We start from the raw sequence: 18,906 nt of genomic DNA on the forward strand, positions 1-18,906 counted from the left end.
GGTCACTTCAGTCCATCACAGGCGGTGGGAGCCGGACAACCCTCAGACGTGCAGCTCCTTCATCTGAGCAGACACTCGTCTTGTAGACTGACTGCTGGCAGTCTCTCTCTGTTTCCCACCACCCACCCTCTTTCTCTATCCCATTCTTTCTCCACTCTCTACCTCCTCCTCCTGTCTCTCTTACCCTTCTCGATCTGGGGATAAGTGCTCACGGTAGGGCAGAGGCAGAGTCAGCCTGGCTGCCCCAGGAGCTGTGTGTGAGCGCGTTCACTATTGGAGGGGCGCCCCCTGACGAGTCCAGTGAAAACACCCTCTAGTGAACTAGAATTAAGGTACAGTGTGAACTGAGACCCTGCAGGAAGCGACCACCACAGACATTGGCACCATTACAGTCCATAACTGGCACAGCCCATTCCAGAAGGAAAGGGGGGTTAACTACAGACCCAGAGAGAGCGGTGAGAGCCTGAGGACCAAGTCCTAGTCAACCTTCTGTCATATTGTATAACTGTCCTACTGCATAACTGTCATCATTCACAACTGTCCTATAGCACCTTCAATGCGCAAGCACAATACTGTTATATGCCTGGATGAGGCCCATGTAGCGAAGCTGCTCGTTTCTTACATTGTCCTTTTTTTCACAAACATTTCTGCCTGACCTTCTGCACATATTTGCGTGCACGGCAATGTTGGACTAGTTTCTCTGAAACTGCTTTGTTTACACATCTAGCTTCAAACAACATTAACACGATGCCTCAAACATCATGTACAAGGGCTTTCTACGCACTAAGTACAAATGTTGTTCTATCTTCATCCACTGGGGGACAGGACTGTCTACATGAGTGTCCCTATGGACCACCCCCAACCTCCAGAGTATCACTAGGTGCATCTGTCTGTCCCCTCTATTTTTGGTGTACAGTCCTGAGTTGTATGTTTGTGATTAAAGCACCTTTCATTTTTCGAGTAAAAGCACTGGCTGGACAATCATTTAACTGTATTCTGCTTTAGAGAGTTCTTGGTTTCTAACCTCGCACCTTCTCCTTGAGTAAACCTTGGACAGCTCGACTTCACTCCTCTGAGAGTCAAGGGGTGAGGGGTTCACTTGGAGCTCAGTCTTGGACCCCACAGTAAGGTGAAGCCCCCGGACACCAGTGGTAACAGGCTCTCTTTGTTATAGTTTGAGTCCAGTTACCCCAGATTGACACAGAGCTCCTGAAGAAAAGTTCGATAATTGCAAGCATTGAAAATTGATCTGTTTAGTATGTTTTTGTAAATGTTTTGCTGGTAATATTAATTTAACACCAGTAAAAATTATTTTTAATCTGATATTGTTAATATTTGTATTTAAGTAAATTAAAACTACAACCTCAGAATTCATAAGGATCTTAAATGAATGTCTAGGGCTTGGAGGACCATTTCTCAGTGACGTCAGCTGCAGCCATTGGTGGCAGCATGAAGGTTTATATAGATGATACAATACAGTGAAATCATTAGAAAGTCAGAGAAGCCCCTGACAGAAGTCTAACCTGTGACGTCTAGATCATGGGTCTCGCAGATGTGCCTCAACCTACTGAGCTACCTTATAAAAGGACGTCATGACACTAACGCTGAAAGAGAACATACTCAGCCCACGTCTTACTCAAGAATAAAGAATTACATCCAATCTCCATGAAGCAAAGACGAGGATATTAAGAAGCAGAAACCCCTAAAAGGATGAAGAGGTGACGGGTATTACACAATATTCCTGTCGTCCAGGAAGCAGCATTTATAACTCATAGCAAAATCATTTTGCTTTGCTTGACCTGGTGTCAAAATCTCACTCTAAGTGACCCCTCCAACCTCTGACATTTTGTATCAACAGCACTTTGCATTTTGGGACTTGTAGTTTGATGTTTTCTATTAAGATCCTCGTTATCTCAGTCCCAGCATGCACTGGCGTCGGCTTGAGAGGCAGATTTGCTTCTCAGTGTCACACATCTAGCTGATATTCTTTAAGTTTCATGACAAAAAGAGATTCTACTTTTAATACAGGATGGCCTGTATATACACAATAACATCTGGAAAAAATGTTGCAGACAAGTTAATTCTACCTAATATGTTTGCAGGACCTGGAATGTTTGTGGAGTCATGAAAGCCCCGCAGGAGGCTATTGTGTTGTATTAGTGCTGCTGAAATATAACATTATTGCACATTGTTCAAAGTATCTGCATATGTTTGCACAATACACATTTCATAAATTATAATAGTGGCTTGAGCAGTAGGGCAGATGTTTCACAAGAAAACAACTTATACACGATGGTCTGTAAATGTGATGGAATCTTTGCAGTTTAGGAACTGCAATATTTAAAAATAGTTCTGTATTGTGCTATATCTTCACTGGCCTCGTCATGCTCACGTTACAAAAACACTGTCATCAGAAAGAAGTTTTAAACCCTTGCAAAGAAATATCAGCTTAATTCACAGGTGATGGATCACAAAAGCATTAACATTTAAGGTAAAAAGGAGAGACAAATAGATACCCATTTAGTAGGTAATTTGTCCGAAGGGAAACTAGAACACCTGGATTAATTGCGGCTTCACAGCGTAACCAAATTTTGTGATCCTAGAAAAATATTTGATTTCACTGATGATCCATTTTCTTCCTTATCCCGTATCAAAGCACCTTCAAAACCGTGTGTTTAGAATAGCAGCGCAACAAAAACCTATTGCGTTTGAATTAATGGATCTAAAAGAATCTGGGCAGAGCCGGCTTTAGAGTTAGGGGCGCCAGGTGTGACAATATTTATTTGTGCCCCTCCGCCCATGACCGCCATTTCCAAATATTCCCTCACCCCCACCTTCCAACAGTGGCACCCATCTCTGTACAGTCCCTCTCTCATACGCATGTCTTTTGTTTTATGGCGCTACTCATGCCAACTCATAGGTGTCAGAGCACTTTACAACAAACACAAATTAACAGAGGCAATGAATCTTAAATGTGTAAATCAGTCTATAGGAAATGTTACACAAACCAATGAGGATTACCGTTCTGTGATCTGCATGTACACGTTCTTTGCAGCCGACATATTAACCCTCTGCGCTACTTAAGGATGAGTTGAAACTGTGACAAGACAAAACTTCGATCTCTCTCCAGCAGAAACATTATTCACCTGTGTCATCTTGACATTTTTATTGTTGCCTGAAACCTGCTGGACACACAAGGAAGCAGCAGATGCTTTTAAAGCCTAAAGTTATTTCTGCACACAGAGCCTCTCCCAGGTCAGCCCAGGTGCAGCTGCACCAGTCGCACAGTCCTAAAGCCGCCCTGAATCTGGGTTGCATACAGGGATCATGTGACAACTGTCTTGCGTCTGAGGTCATTAATAATATCCCTGTCGTTGGGCGGGGCAGGACTGGTTTCTAGGGTCATGTTTAAAAACAATCACTGTCAATAAGTACTTCACAGTGCAGCGCTATAATAAGCATATTAAAGTCAAAGCTCTACGTGTGAAAGAAATACACTTTATTGTATTTTACAGAGACTTTATCATGTGTTACATGATGTCTGGTGCATGATTCACACACATTTCCTGCCCTTGTTTTAAAAAATGTACAAGGAAAAGAGATACGTAGCAGTCAGTTTCACGTGAGGCTTCTGGTTGTCATGGCAACATGTGGGAGGGTCGTTGTGAAGAAGATTCTTTGGAATGTTGGTGTTTGAACTGTAGATGACAGTTGAGGGGGGGGGGGTCACTCTCACACCAGCCTCAGCTCCGCTCCACAGAGCCAGAAAAGCGGGAAGAGCCTCTGTGTGAAGGGGGCCTGCGGGTAGGAGTAGAGAAGCTCCATGGAGTCAGCATTGTACAGGGACAGCCGCCCCCCCTCGTAGTCCAGATACACCCCCAGCTTCAGGGGCTCCTCACGAGGGGACAGAGAGGTCAGAGGGGAGGTGAAAGCCCTGTACTGACCCCCCCACCCCTGCACAGCCCAGAGTCCCCCCATAGGTGACCATGTGAAGGCTCCCTTCCTGTCCACAGACTCTGCTGCGACCCCCACACGCCACCCTCCCCCCTCCTGCAGCAGCTGCACCTCCCAGTAATGTCTGCCGGAGGTGAACCCCTCGCTCCCCAGCACACAGGGGCAGTAAGTGAATCTCTTGGTGGTGGCCGGCAGGGTCTGTGCTGTGTCCGTCCATCTCACACGTCTCCCCCCTTCGGACAGGAGGAGCTCAGGATGAGCCGTGTCAGGATCCAGAGTCACCATCACTGCAAAGAAGAGATTCACAATTAGTGATTTAATGACACAAAGAAAGGCTGTAATTACTGCTTCTGATTTAAATATGATTAATTACACCACATATGGAAGGAGCACACGGCGCTACAGAGCGCGCAGCACTAGACCGCTCACTACACTAAAGCGCGAGGCACTAGATGGATCACTACACTAAAGTGTGCAGCACTAGACTGCTCACTACACTAAAGCGCACAGAGCTAGACTGCTCACTACACTAAAGGTTCAGAAAAGGAGGGTGGTGATGGACAGAGTATCTGAATTAAGCAGAACACTCCTACCCAGTCAACAGATCAGGGTTTGATCCATCACCGTTTTTTAGCTCACTGCACCATCCCAGCTCAGAACCTGGCTACATGCAAATTAGTCTGTGCCTTCCCCAGTGCATCATGGGAACAAGACAGACCAAACTACAAAGCCAATTCTTTTACTGGGAAGGAAGCAAGCTTCCGGGGATATTGAAACAAAAATTGAAATTTATGGTTTTGAGCACAATTTTTGTTTCAATATCACTTCTCCATAGTAGCAATCAGTTTATTGTGGTCCTGATGAAAGCAATGACAATCTGCGTCATAAATTGCTGAAACATGTTGACCCTAGAATACATCTAGACGATCCAAGAAAATTGTGGTTGTCACTGACTGTCACTGTCACTTTTTAGCATTGGTAGAGAGGGTAGCATCAGAATAAAATTCACGTTCAGTACCCCCTCATCCAATTTTATTATACACATTTTCTCCTTTGTTTTTTTCACTAATTTTTGCACTGCGACATCAGTTCCCCCCTTTAACACTCCAACATCCTCTTAATTGAGAAGTACGACCAAGGAAAATCTGTCTGATCATGTGAGGGTCTTTTAACAATCTAAGCCCTCCATGTGAAAGATAATAGATAACACCAATGGTGGTCTTAAAGGGAACCCAAATGATGAAGGGCGGTTCTGTGTGGTGACTGATGGGCATCCTTATCTGACCACTTGGTGGGTTTAATGTAAGGGTGACCTATATCTCTATAATATACACATGGCATTGTAATAGAGTCCCTTGTAGGTGCATATCCGGCGTTCTTGTCCTGGTTACTCTAGACCCTCTGATACTTTTTGTCTTTCAGTATATGCAGGGGTCGTATCAGAGTTTGGTCTTTAAAATCCCCTTTGAACATCTTAAATTGTTTGTTGTTCTTGGGAGGCATTGCCCCCATTAACCCATGGCATCTTCGAAACCCTAAAATTCGAAAAGCACTGTCACTAGCGATCGACTCTACTTCCTTGAAAATGATGGAACAGTAGATTCTTCTCAGACCCTTTGTGAAGCCTTCAAATCCGTGATTCGGGGTCAAGCGCAATCACTCATATCTGGCGCCAAAAAAGAGAGACAGAAGGAGATTGTTGACCTGAGGAAGAACTAGGCAGGTTAAAAAACCGACTTAGAGGACGAGGTCACACCGGCAAAACTTCACACACTGCATCCCAAACAAGATGAATATAAAGCTCTAGAGACAGACAAGTGCTTCGGGAGGTAAAAACTGTGAAGAATATACGAACTGGGAGACAAGGCAGGGAAACTGATCGCTTGGCTTGGCAGGAAGGAGTTGGCAGAAGGACTGGTGCCCGAACTCATAGGTGCTGATGCAAAATCCATTACCGACCCTCAAGCCATCACAAATCAATTTGCCACCCATTACCAGGTCTACGCCTCCAGCTCATCCCACACAGAGGAAGAAGCGCAGAACCTGCTGTGAGACATTAGACTTCCAACCCTGTCCACAGATGACCGCCACTTCCTAGACAGTGCCTTAACTAAGGAAGAAATTGCACAGGCCATTCGAGCTTTGCACTCCTGGGAAGCCCTGTGCCCAAATGGTCTGCCAATCGAGCTCTACAAACTTAAAACAGACAAATTAGCTCTATATCTAAAAGCCATGTTCGATGAAAGTAAAGAGTTGGGAATGCTACTGCAAGACCGGAGGATAGCCACATTAGTCATTCTCCCTAAAGAGGGTCGACCCAAAACAGTTTGCACCTCATACAGACCAATCTCCCTGCTAAATGCTGAACCTAAAATCCTGGCCAGACTCCTGGCAAACCCACTGATCAAGGTGATTGGGGGACCTGTCCATCCTGATCAGTAAGGTTTTAAGCCGCACGACAACACCGCGTTGAACCTGCGCAGACTACATTGTGTTCTGGGCGGAGTAGCCACTATACGCGAAGATGCCCTTGTGATGTCACTAGACGCCACCATGGCATTTGACACCATTGAGTGGCCTTACCTGTTTGCTGTACTCACAGAACTAGGTTTTGGCCCCGAATTTATTTGTTGGGTGCAGATCTTGTATTCAGAACCCAACGCACAGGTTGTGGTCAACAACAAGAAATCAGCCCCATGCCTACTAAGCCGGGATACTCGGCAGGGGTGCCCCCTCTCTCCCCTCCTCTTTGCCCTGGCCATTGAACCACTGGTGGCATAGGTTCGTCAAGACCCAATGATTAGAGGCCTGCACTGGTCCCCTGGGTGGGAGGACCGTATCTCTCTTTATGCCGATGACATCCTTTTATACCTTACCTCTCCGAAGAAATCGTTAGTGTGTGTCTTCGATATCATGGCAATATTTGGTAGATATTCCGGATTTTCCATCAACTGGAAAAAATTCCCTATTTCTGTCCTAATGGGAGACATGCTAAATATACCAAAGAACCTCCAATCTGACCTTTCAAGATTTTTATCAGTGGATTGGATGCCCAGGAACCCCACTGTTTGGAGGCGATACAGAACAACGCTAAGGAAGCACGCATTGCTGTTGGGACTACTTTTTTTGATGACCGACGGGTTACAACGAACCCGCATCAGATACTCCATTTGAAAATACAAAGTAGCCACAGAGAACTACTAAATCGTCCCAATAAGAGAAGAAAAATAAACGCAAAAGTCCTAATAATCTTCAGAGAGGGCATACACCATTTGGTAACTATTTGAAACTTCCGTTATTACATACAAGATGGGTCATCCTTGACAACAGAATCTTAAGAATATTCCAAGATAGAACAAATATATGAAGAACCACAATTTGTATTTGTTTGTACTGGTCGGCCCTGATGAAGGTGGTAGAATCTAGTTGTCACCGAAACGTACGTAGGCCTTCTACAAACATCTGAGAACTCCACCAAAGAGGACCTTCAGAATAAGGATTAACACAAAAAAACATTTGGGATTGATGCCATGTGAAATAATTCATGTTTGACATATAGGGTACTTGTTTCTCAGATGGTTTGATATCTCTTGTTAGTATTTCTTGCACAGTATGAGAGTATGTATGTATGCAAAGCATGAATGGAGAGATAGGTTTGAGTGAGTGAGTGATTATGTTGATACTGTTTAGACCTTTATAAATGTGTTATGGGGGTATTTAATCTTTTGTCTGAAAAGTTTTCTTCTCTGTTATTAAAAAATTAATTGTAAATTATTGTCATCTTACTTTTAACAAATAAGTCTAAAAATATATAAATATATAAAAAATCCTCTGAATTTATGAAAAATGAAAAAATAATAAATCAATATGATAAAGAAAACAGAATTCAAATGAAAACCAATCGTTGTGTTGAAATTTTGATATGTGTGCAGTAACTCTAAAAAGTAGATTTTTGAGTCATATCCACTGATAAAAATCTTGAAGGGTCAGATTAGAGGTTCTTTGGTATATTTAGCATGTCTTCCTTCCCCCTCCTCTAGACCTCAAAGTATATTGGGGGTAACCTTAGTTTGATAGTTTTGTCCTAGTGGGAGACCCTCCTCTTACGCCGGGCAATTGCCCGATTCCAGTTAATACTGTGGGCTTTAAATATCTGGGTATTTATATTACACTGGATCCCAAACTTCGCTATACCCAAAACCGTCTCCCGCCTTTGGAAAGGCTTAAGCGACACATAGACACTTGGAAAACCCTCCCACTGTCACTGTTTGGCAAAGCGGCCCTTTTCAAGATGATGTCACTGGCCCGCTTCCTTTACATCTTACAGAACGCCATGGATTCAGTCCCAGTGGGATATTTTAGAGAGGTCGAGAGCCTGCAGAGAGACCTGCTGTGTGACGGGAAGCCTCGCATCGCTCTGACTAAACTCCCATTTAACTGGTATGACGGGGGGGGGGATCACCCTCCCAGATATTAAGAAATATTATGGGGCGGCACACCTCGTAGCCATTAATCAGGGCACCTTTGGTCAATTTGATGACCCTGGCTATGCCATGGACAGATGGATTCTCCCGGGTGGGAATTTCAATCAGGGAATATATTCCAAGCCTAAACGATACCCCCTTACAGGTCCAACTAATCACTCTGTCCACATCTGGTCCACGGTGAACAAAAATCTGGGAGAAATGGGTGCGAGATGGCCTTGAATTAGACAACGAGGATTGGCAGTAGGCGGTGTCCTCACCTAGAGTTGTGGCCATTTCAGCGAGGCTTAGGCCAGTACAACTGAAAATCCTACACAGAGTCTACATCACAGCGCCTACTCTAGTCCGGATGGGTAGATCCGACTCGGGTGATTGTTGGAGGGGGTGTGGATGAGAAGAGTAATTTTTCCACATGCTATGGGAATGTGAATATATCCAAACTTACTGGTGCAAGATCCACGAAGTACTGAGTGCGGTGCTCTCAATTGTCCTTTACCCTGAAGCAAGGCGATGCCGCTTAAATATTTGGGAGCCTACCGACCTACATGTTTGTCATACGCAATGGGCCATGCTTGGACTTATGGTGGCAAAAAGGAATAGAGCACAAAAGTGGGGGGCGCTGCAGGCAACTGAAGTAAACACTTGGAAAGACGATCTAGACTGGTGCATGTACAGAGAAAAGACAGTCTTCACAGCTCGTGGATGCCCTAAGAAATGGTCCAGGGTGTGGGAGGCCTGGAATGCCTACAGAGGACATATATGTACCCCCCCCCACGATTACACTTTACCCTGACGATCCGCCAACCCCATAATCTGTACTCATTGTGCACCTACACTATCTGTTACTCATCACTACCATTGCCGAATGCACTGTACTTGCTTCCTCTGTAATGTCTTTTATATCTTATAAACACAGAACAGGTGGGTTTGCTTCAATTGACCCGCACATCTACTGACCTTCAAAGTCCGAAACACAATTAATTTCTTGTACTCCACTTGTTAAGGGGTGCTTATCAATGGTGTTTTACACCCACACACTGGAGTGTTAATCAAGCTATTGATCCAAAGGATCTAGCCCCAAATGTTATATACACTACACCCGAGCACACCCAATCAGTATTTCTATTATCCAATTATAGCATGTAATACATATCACTAAGAGAATCCTTTCTCATTGTCATACAGATCTCAACAGAGTCCTTAGTCCAATTTCCTGAGAATCCACTTCAAAAAAAGGGCTCAAGTCATACTTCACAATCAGGTCCTGTGTACTTTATTTCAAATATAAAAGTGTTGGCATGAACAGCAGCCGACGTGCGTTTCGCCCGCCGGGCTTTTTCAAGGCTGCAGAGAAATACATATACAGTACATTTCTTAGGGATATTGTCCACAGTGTCACTGTCTATTTTACAAACGCATATTTATATTCGTAACAACCCCTTCATGCGTGCATTCAACCTACACATGATTATAGACAACTTTTGATGTTTTTGTGCTGACATCATCGCCATATAATTGCTTGATTTAATTATTGTCAAACAATGCGTCATATGCGAAAAGTTCCGAGTATTGTTAGTAAAGTGAACCCTAGGCCACACACAGGAAATCAGCCAGGTGTAACACCCCCATTGTGAAACACTCGTCAACTATTGTACGTGAAAACACAGAGGACATAAAAACCACAAAGAAAGAAGAAAACAGTTTCATCCTATGTGATCGTGTGAAAAGATGTAGATACCCGTCACCCAATGCATAATAAACTTTAGGTGAATAATCTCTACTTCTCACCTAAATGATGGAGTTTGATATCAAGGATTGTGATTTGTAATTCTCCTGTATAATTCAATGTATTGTTGATCAATTTTCAGGTAAAAATATCAGTTTCTAAAAAGAACAGAATAAACAGATTCAATTATCTGTTATATATGGAAAAATATACATGTTGGGGCTTTGGCACCTCCTGTCTCTACCATTATGTAATGAAAACCTGCTCATGGTTGTTAGATTCAGCATGTTCTGTTATTAGCTCAGAGGTCATTATTTCAAAACACCTCAAGTTAAAGCGCAGGTCATTCGGTCATAATCAGGTGAGCATACATATTAAACCCCTCGTGATAGGTGTATTCGAATATTTCACAACTTTACCCCACAAGGAAGCGACTTTATATTGTCATGGTTGAACGAAGTCTCGTATGTATTTAATTATCGTTATCTGCAGTCATATATGATCCAAGGGCGTATCCCACTCGTTCTACGGACCTTGATAAGTCCAAACGCCTATTATGCAGAAAAGAATGTGGGGGAAACAAAGGCAAACGCTGTATATTAAGAGCTGCCTGACATTCATAAACTTCTCTACCCCAGTATGTCTCTACGCGTAGTGAAGTGGATTCTTAGGAAATTGGACTAAGGACTTGTTGAGATCTGTATGACAATGAGAAAGGATTCTCTTGGTGAAATGTATTACATGCTATAATTGGATAATAGAAATAATGATTGGGTGTGCTCGAATGTAATTTATATAACATTTGGGGCTAGATGTAGGTAATTGCAAATTACCGATTCGAAAATACCGAATTTTACCGATTTCTTTCTTTCGAATCGGTAATTGCAATGTAGATAAAAAAAATCGATAAAAATTACCGATTTGTTAAGATTCCGTAATTACAGAATCGGTATTTACCGATTCCGTAATTGCCATTCATTCCTATGGGCCTTGAGGCAGGCGGCAGATACTCACAGCGATCAAAACGGACCACAGTTGAATAAATAGTGACATGATAAGCAAACCCTTATTACAATTAGATCCAACCTTACTACTGGAAGTTTCCCCACTTTTGGAAGATAAGAGTCTTAAAGCAGCAAAGTTAGAGAAGAAGCAAAAACTAGGAGGGAAAAAAGGCTCACAAGAGGTGAAGCTGTTTCTCAAAAAGAAATCAGGCTTCTACGGCTGTCCTTCAGGCAACAAAGGAGAAATCTTGAGGCGACTGTTCTGCAAGGGGGGTGCATCTCAGAGGTACTAGAAGAGTACTGTACTAGTCAGTACACTCTATTAGAAGTCACAGAGTGACAGAGCTATTTCAAAGTTATACAGAGAAGGAGAGCTACTATAAGGTATACAGTATTAGTCAGTACAATGCATTTGATGGTACAGAGTAAGAGTTATTAGAAGGTATACAGCACTAGTAAGTACACTACATTGAATAGCTAAGAGTAAGATAGCTACTAGTAGGTATACTGTACTAGTAAGAACACAGCATTAGATGATGACGAGTGACAGAGCTACTCCAAAGGTATAAAGTTGAAGCCAGTAATCCGCAATAGATGGCAAACTACACCAAGGTATACAGTACTACTCAGTACACTGCACTAGATGGTACAGAGCTACAGAGCCACTCCAAGGAGTACAGTAATACCCAGTACACTGCATTAGATGGTACAGAAAACAGAATTAATCCAAGACATGCTGTACTAGTTAGTACTCTATATTAAATGATACAGAGCGAGAGAGCTACTAGAACTATACTACACTGCATTGTAGATGGATGCACTACATCAGTGTAGATAAATGCGCTGGGTTAGTGTAGGTGCATGTGCTAGGTCAGTGCAGGTACATGCGCTGGGACAATGTAGATGAATCCACTAGGTCAGTGTAGGTGCATGCCCTGGGTCAGTGTATGTGCGTGCCCTAGGTAAATGTAGGTGTGTGCACTAGGTCAGTGTAGGGGCATGCGCCGGGTCAGGGTAGGCGCATGCATTAGGTCAGTGTAGGTGCATGCGCTGGGTCAGTGTAGGTGCATGCACTAGGTCAGTGTAGGTCCATCCACCAGGTCAGTGTAGGTGCATGCGCTGGGTCAGTGTCGGTGCATGCACTGGGTCAGGGTAGGTGTATGTCCTAGGTAAGTGTAGGTGCATGCCCTAGGTCAGTATGCGCTGGGTCATTGTAGAAGCATCTGTTCAGTCACTGTTGGAGCTTGAACTCTGGAACACAGAATGTGTTATGCAGTAAATACCAAATTCTGAGGTACAATTCTATGCCATCCCATATTATACTATAATCCCACCCCACATCACATCAAACCTTCCCATCATAACATTCCATACCATATCGCCATAACATACCATTCCATAAAATTCCACACCACACCATCCAATTGCATTTAATCCCTTCCCACCCCATACCATACCACCTGAACAATCCATACCATACCATTATAGCACACCACACCATCCAATCGCATCTAATCCCTTCCTACCCCATACCATACCACCTGAACATTCCATGCCATACCATTACAGCACACCACACCAGACCAATCCATGCCATCCCATTGAATGCAAATTACCATTTAATAACATCCCATCCTATTCCAAACCGCACCACACCATATTATACCATGATCCCAACCCATAGCACACCACACCATCCCATCCAATCATAACGTTCCAAACCATACAATTCCATACCATACACACTATCCCATACCATACGAACATAACATTCCATACCATACCACACAAAACCATACCAATCCATACCACACGCGATTCATGAACAGTAACATACAGAGCTAATCGTCACAATGATATTTACCTTTATAACTCTTCACCACCATCTCTGGGCTCTGAATCTTCACATTATCACACCTGTAATAACACACACATCATCTTTGTATTAAAGAGCAATGACAGCTACAGAAACAGAGGATGAACATCACATAAGACTTGTATTAAAAATAATAATCAGTATTAAGAGCAGCGCCTGCGGACTAGAGCTCAGTGTGAGTTACTGTTCATACACAACAGTCAAAGCTTGAACGAAGTTTAAAAGTACCTTTAATATCTTGTGAGAGGATCTGGGTGTTCTAAGGCAGATAGCTCAGTGAGACCAGCATGCGTCGTGTGATGCTATGGAGTGCTATGGCGTGGGTCTTCTAGGAGTGGCCGTTAGCTGAGTGAGAGGGGCTGACTCACAGGTTACATCTGCTCCTGGTAGAGTTTTGTGTATATAATTGATAAATACCTTCTTAACTGAGGTCCACGCGTATTCCTGCCGGCACCCACAACACAACTCTGCCACACCCAACCCCTGGCAGTGTAAACCTTGTCACCATCCTCTACAACCAAGATGTTGGGTTGCCTTGCTGGGATATATAAGGCAGATTTGAACCCACAACCTTAGTAGTGAAAGATTTGTTGCAAAACAAAGATTTTCCTTATCTTACGGAACAGCAGATTTTAGGCCGTAGGGGAAGGATCACAGAGGGAGAGATAAGGGAACAGTTTGGAGGCTCAGTAATCGGAAAGCAACAGGCCCAGACAGGATCACATCTGAATTCTGTAAAACATTGTTAAACACTTTGGTCCCTTTCTGGGTATCTTATTTTAATAAGATCTCTCTGGTGAGCTGTTACGTTACACCCACCTGGTATGAGGCAACTGTAGTTATGATCCTTAAGCCGGGTAAAGATGCTAGGTTAGCGGATTCCTAAACACCTATTTCGTTGTCGAACTGTGATTACAAAATGATCACTTGAATCTTGGCTAAGAGGTTGTCAGATATCATTCAAACCATTTCGACCGAAAGGGGATTGTGCCTGACAGACGGCTGTATGAATTAGCCCATTGAGTTATCAATGCAAATTATATGGTCGAGGCCTTTAATCACCTGTTAACAATCACAAGAATTAATGCTGCTAAAGCATTTGATAGGGTTAATTGGGTCGGTCTTTGGGAGGTATTGAGGAATTATGGGTTCAGCAGCAATGTTACTGGAGTTGTACAAATGTAATATAAGGTGCCGGCAACCAAGATTTTGGTTTATGGCAAACTTACAGTTTCTTTTCAGGTATCCAGGGGAACCAGGCAGGGATGTCCTTTGTCGCCAACTCGTTTCGTCTATATATTGAGCCTTATTCCTAGATGACAGGATTAGACCATTCTTCCCTTTGAAGCTGCAGGGTTACCACCCAGAATAGCACTGTATGTTGATGGCATAGTTCTGTATTCATTGAACCCAAATGTCTCTGTTCCACAGGTGAGATGCATGCCAGAGATTTTGGGAGTCTGTCAGGATATCTAATCAATAAGGGAAAGACAGGGATTATGACATGGGCTAACGAGATGGTAGGACATCAAACTGGAAACCAGATTAGGTATCTAAAGATCATGGTAACCAAGAGTTTGGAGGAAATACCGGATGTAACCCTAACTAAGGTATGCCATTGTGAATATGGAAAGAAATCAATGCTGATATGAGAAACGATGCATTCATTTATGCGAACAAAATTGTGTCCTTTTTAATGAATTTGCCCGTTGTGAACTCCACATCAACCTGACTCGCAAATACGTAGTCAGGCAAGCACTGAGACCCAGGCCTGAGGTTATTGATTCACAGGCCACAGGTGGGGTGGCACGTACCCGGCAGACAAATGCATGGACAGGAAACTGTAGATCAAACCCACAGATAGGAACAGCGATACTACAGTGGTCAAGGGAGATTGGCCCCATTAAAGTAAGCATGGCCGGAGATTGGCCCCAATAAAGCGGCACACATGGCTGGAGGGGGTACGTGTGCTCCTAAAGCACCATAAAGTCAGATGCCACATTAGTTAGGAACATATGGCCAATCAGAACACAGCAATCACGTGCTCTTCATGCCAGACATCTGGACACGTTACCCACTGGCCACATTGTGTCCATGCAAGGTCGAGGCCCACCTGTATTATCCATTAAAACGAATTTATGACTCTAGAGGCATCAACATATATTCCTCACCATACAAGGATCGGCAGAAAAAAAATTCTGCCAATAATGAACTTATAAGACTGCTACAGACTGATCGAAATTTGACCCTGTGCCTGTAACTATTCTTCCGCCCGCTATGTTTAATCAAACTAACTGAACCTGTTTTGCCAAACGCCTCTTGTCTCTATTTTTCAACGATCTTTCTCGTTCAAACCACACCGGTATATAGATAATCTCCTTCAAAGGTGGGAAAAGCTGCTGGTTCTTCCTAAGGTAATCATCTTGTTTAAAACTAAATCACTTCCTTTCCCCAAAAACATTTGCAGAAATCGCAAGGGAGGGTCGGAAGCTTTATATGGGCATCCAGGGAGCCGGGATCTCATGAAACAAGATCTGGATGAGACTGAAGTGAGGGGGGCTGGCTCTGCCGGATTTTCAAGCCTTTTGTTATGCCTCCAGTTCAAGAATTCCCGGCTCTTGGCTGGAGAGCTAGATCATTCTTACATGAATCAATTGTAGGAAGCTACGTTGAAGCATTTAGGCCTGAATACGTTTTTTGTTTAAGTTTGGGGACCCAAAGTTTTTAAACAAGTCAAGTTGAAGGTACTCTTAATAGCCCTGAGGGCGTGGGTCTTCTTTAGGAAAATTCTCGGAATAGAGTACTATACGGACCTGGCACAAATGTAAGGGTCTCCTGGAACCCCGGAGTAGCTTAAAGATTAACTTAGTTATCCTCCCCAGCATGGCAACTTTTCCAGCTGGGGAGAGTTCAGGAAGGGTGATGCCCTCATCACATGACAAGAGATATCTGATATCTGAGCAGCTATTATCTTGGTGGCCATCCCTAAAGTTGTCGGAGGCGAGCTAAGCAACAACCTAAGAAAGAGGTTTCCCATCGGTTTTGGATATTTATTTCCGCAGCAGATGAGAAAATGGGAGTTCCATCCCTGCACTGGGAAAAGGATCTTCCAGAGCTGGCTACAGAACAATTACAGCGAGTATCTTTAAATCGGTTATACACTCTGGTCAAACCAGCACCACTTAAAAAGATTCATTTATTGACTCTCCATAAAGCTTTTTGGTCACCAGCAAAGTTAGCTAAGAAAGACCATGTTGGAACCATCAAAATATAAGAAGTGCGGTGACACAGAAGCAGACGATATACGCATGGCATGTTTGTGGTTGCCCGCTACTGGCCTTCTGCCGGGGATATGTAAGTCAGGTGTTTCAAGAAATTATTGGCTGTGAAATTAAGGTAAGCCCCCTGCCTTATCCTATTTGAAATCGACTTGTGCCCTTACTGGGACGAGTTAAACTCCGATCAGGTCTCGCTGATATTCTTTCTGAAATTTAAAGCAAGAAAGGAAATCTGTAAGAAATGGATTATGCCCGACCCACCAAAGTTATCAGAATGGCTCACATCTGTAAGAGATGTCAGTAGACTCGACTTAGACAGCAAGCCGGCCTCAGTAGAGGAGCAATGGCGTCCCTTTGTGATATGGCAAAGTAAATCATAACGTCCTATGATTACACCTCTGTCTTGCTAAGAAATGGCAGTTCTCCATCCTACAAAAGGCCAAAACTATAAGAAATATTCAGCATGCATGTACGCTGGACACTTCGGGTGGAGGTGTCTTGGCTCACAGCTCACTTAGCTGGATGGTGATATAAGGAAAAAAAATGTAAGAAATTCTCCTACAACCTTGGACGGATTATGATACAATCCCTGCAACTGTAATCACCACATACACTGCTCTAGAACTTTTAATGGTATGCCCAGACGTGGGTCCCTTGCTCACTTTGCCACTGAATTCAAGCTAGCCTTGCTGATGAAGGATGCTTGTTTTTGGTTCAGGGAAGACCTGGCTTATCAATTCGGGCTGAACTGTTCCCTTGAGGCACAGGGTCAAGACTTATTTGCATAAAGCTGGGTCTGAACTGAGGTGGCGAAGTGAGCTAAAGAAGGATGATGGGTTTAACCCAGATCTTTGATCGGGTGTGAGTGTCTGAAATGTTTTAGCGCTCCGTCCATCACATCCTTGTGTTTGCCCCATTTATCAACGCCATATATACAGCCCAAATGGGGCAGTGGTCAGATATCCCACTAGCCAAATGATGCATCTCTCGGAATCGCGAGACATTGTGGGGCTCCTGGCAAAATTCGTAGGAGCTGCCCTCCGAGGCACTGGGCTTAGCCTGTACCCATTGGTCAGTCGTAGATAGGAGGTCTTTTCCTCCACTCTTCCCCCTGCAGATATCAGAAAGCCCATTAGACCACTAAGGATTATATTTGGAGGGGGGAGCGCACCCCTCTGGCAATGGGTAATGCACCCCCCTACCCACAGGCCCAAAAGTCTTTCTAATCCTGTCGGGGCATATTGGTGGTTTTTACCCACTAGATACCCAGTGGCGGCGGGAACGGAGCAGGGTAGTAAAAAAAAGAAATTAAATCTACCTTCTTTCCACCACGTCTCTTCTCGTCGTCCCTCCTCGTCAATACTCTGCTCCGGCCAGAAACAGAAAGCACTCAGACTCCCCTGAGCCAATCACAATGCTGCAGTGAAAAGTTGTGATTGGTCTGAGTTCCGTGGTTCGGCGCTCAGCCATGGACTGTGTGCATGGGCATGTTCTCGACCCAGGCTGTAATGCAGCCTGCGTGGAGAACATGCAAAGTGCGCTTGATGGTTTGGCAAGCCTGAGACGGCCGGTCTCAGGCACTGATAATAGGTCATAGCACTCCTCGTGGGTGCCCGTTATCCCCCTGACCCCACCTCCCAGACGCCAGGACACAAAATAAAACCATAATAAACAAGGGTTTATTATAATTTTATATTTCTTTTGTTTACCTGCGGGAAGGCGGGGGCACCGCTGTAGACACCAGGGATGATTTGTTTGGGGAGAAATGGGTGGGATCGGCCGACCTTGGCATTGGGCCTAACCCAACCCCTTAAATGAACAGCAGCAATCTTTGTCCAACCCAGGGGGGCAGATGAGAGGTCTTTAACCCAACGTGTTCCAGTGGGAGGGGCAGAGAGCCCACTAGACACCAGGGAGCTTTTGTATTGCTAGAATGTGTGGGAGTGGCCTGCTCACCCCCCACACATCATGCCTAGCCCCACCGGCAATGTGACCTCAACAGTCTTTCTGCCCCCTTGGGGACTAAAGCACCCCCATCTATTTGGCAACAAGGGACATTTTGATTTTGGATGCTTTTTGTTTAATTACATGCAGGCACCCGTCATACTCAGGCTGCCACCTCAAACTCCACCATCACAGGTATGATTAACTGACCTTCAGGAGGCGTGCAAGCTATCACGGGGTATGAACGCTAACTGCCTCAGCTCTTGACATCACTGCAGCACAGGTCACAACTCCTGGCTGCTGCAGACGTGTTCTCCCTGCAGTATCGCCACCGTAGACACCAGCCTTGAGGTGTGACTCTGACTACCCGCCTGCTCCACTCTGCGTGCACACATCCAGACCACCCAAGATGCCTTCCATCCTTGCCATAAGTTCACTCATGATCTCCTGGGCGTCCTCTTCCAGGCACCTACATGGAAGGTGCGGCTGGACAGGATAGAAATGTATTTCACAGGCACCAGTGTTTTGGAGGCGAGGAAGAAGGAGACAACACTAAAACCAATGGAGATAAAAATTTATTCCTAATAACATCCAAATCCACTACCCTTAACAGGAGTCTTCAAAGTGGAACTCGCTCACG

The 18,906-nt window shown here is 44.2% G+C and overlaps 1 protein-coding gene across 1 annotated transcript in view; it reads right to left on the reverse strand.

The window, feature by feature from the left end:
• Positions 1–3,479: 3,479 nt before the first annotated feature.
• LOC147710165 (E3 ubiquitin-protein ligase TRIM39-like) overlaps positions 3,480–18,906 on the reverse strand; it is an 87,245-nt gene continuing 71,818 nt past the window's right edge. Inside the window, exons 5-6 of the mRNA XM_086920857.1 lie at positions 13,033–13,085; positions 3,480–4,241 (exon numbers count right to left, since the gene is read on the reverse strand). Coding sequence (XP_086776983.1) covers positions 3,733–4,241; positions 13,033–13,085 — 562 coding nt within the window. The 3' untranslated portion in view covers positions 3,480–3,732. The remainder of the gene's footprint in view (positions 4,242–13,032; positions 13,086–18,906) is intronic.

Source organism: Lissotriton vulgaris, chromosome 5 (assembly GCF_964263255.1).
Source record: "Lissotriton vulgaris chromosome 5, aLisVul1.2, whole genome shotgun sequence".
In the NCBI taxonomy this organism is placed as follows: Eukaryota; Metazoa; Chordata; class Amphibia; order Caudata; family Salamandridae; genus Lissotriton; species Lissotriton vulgaris.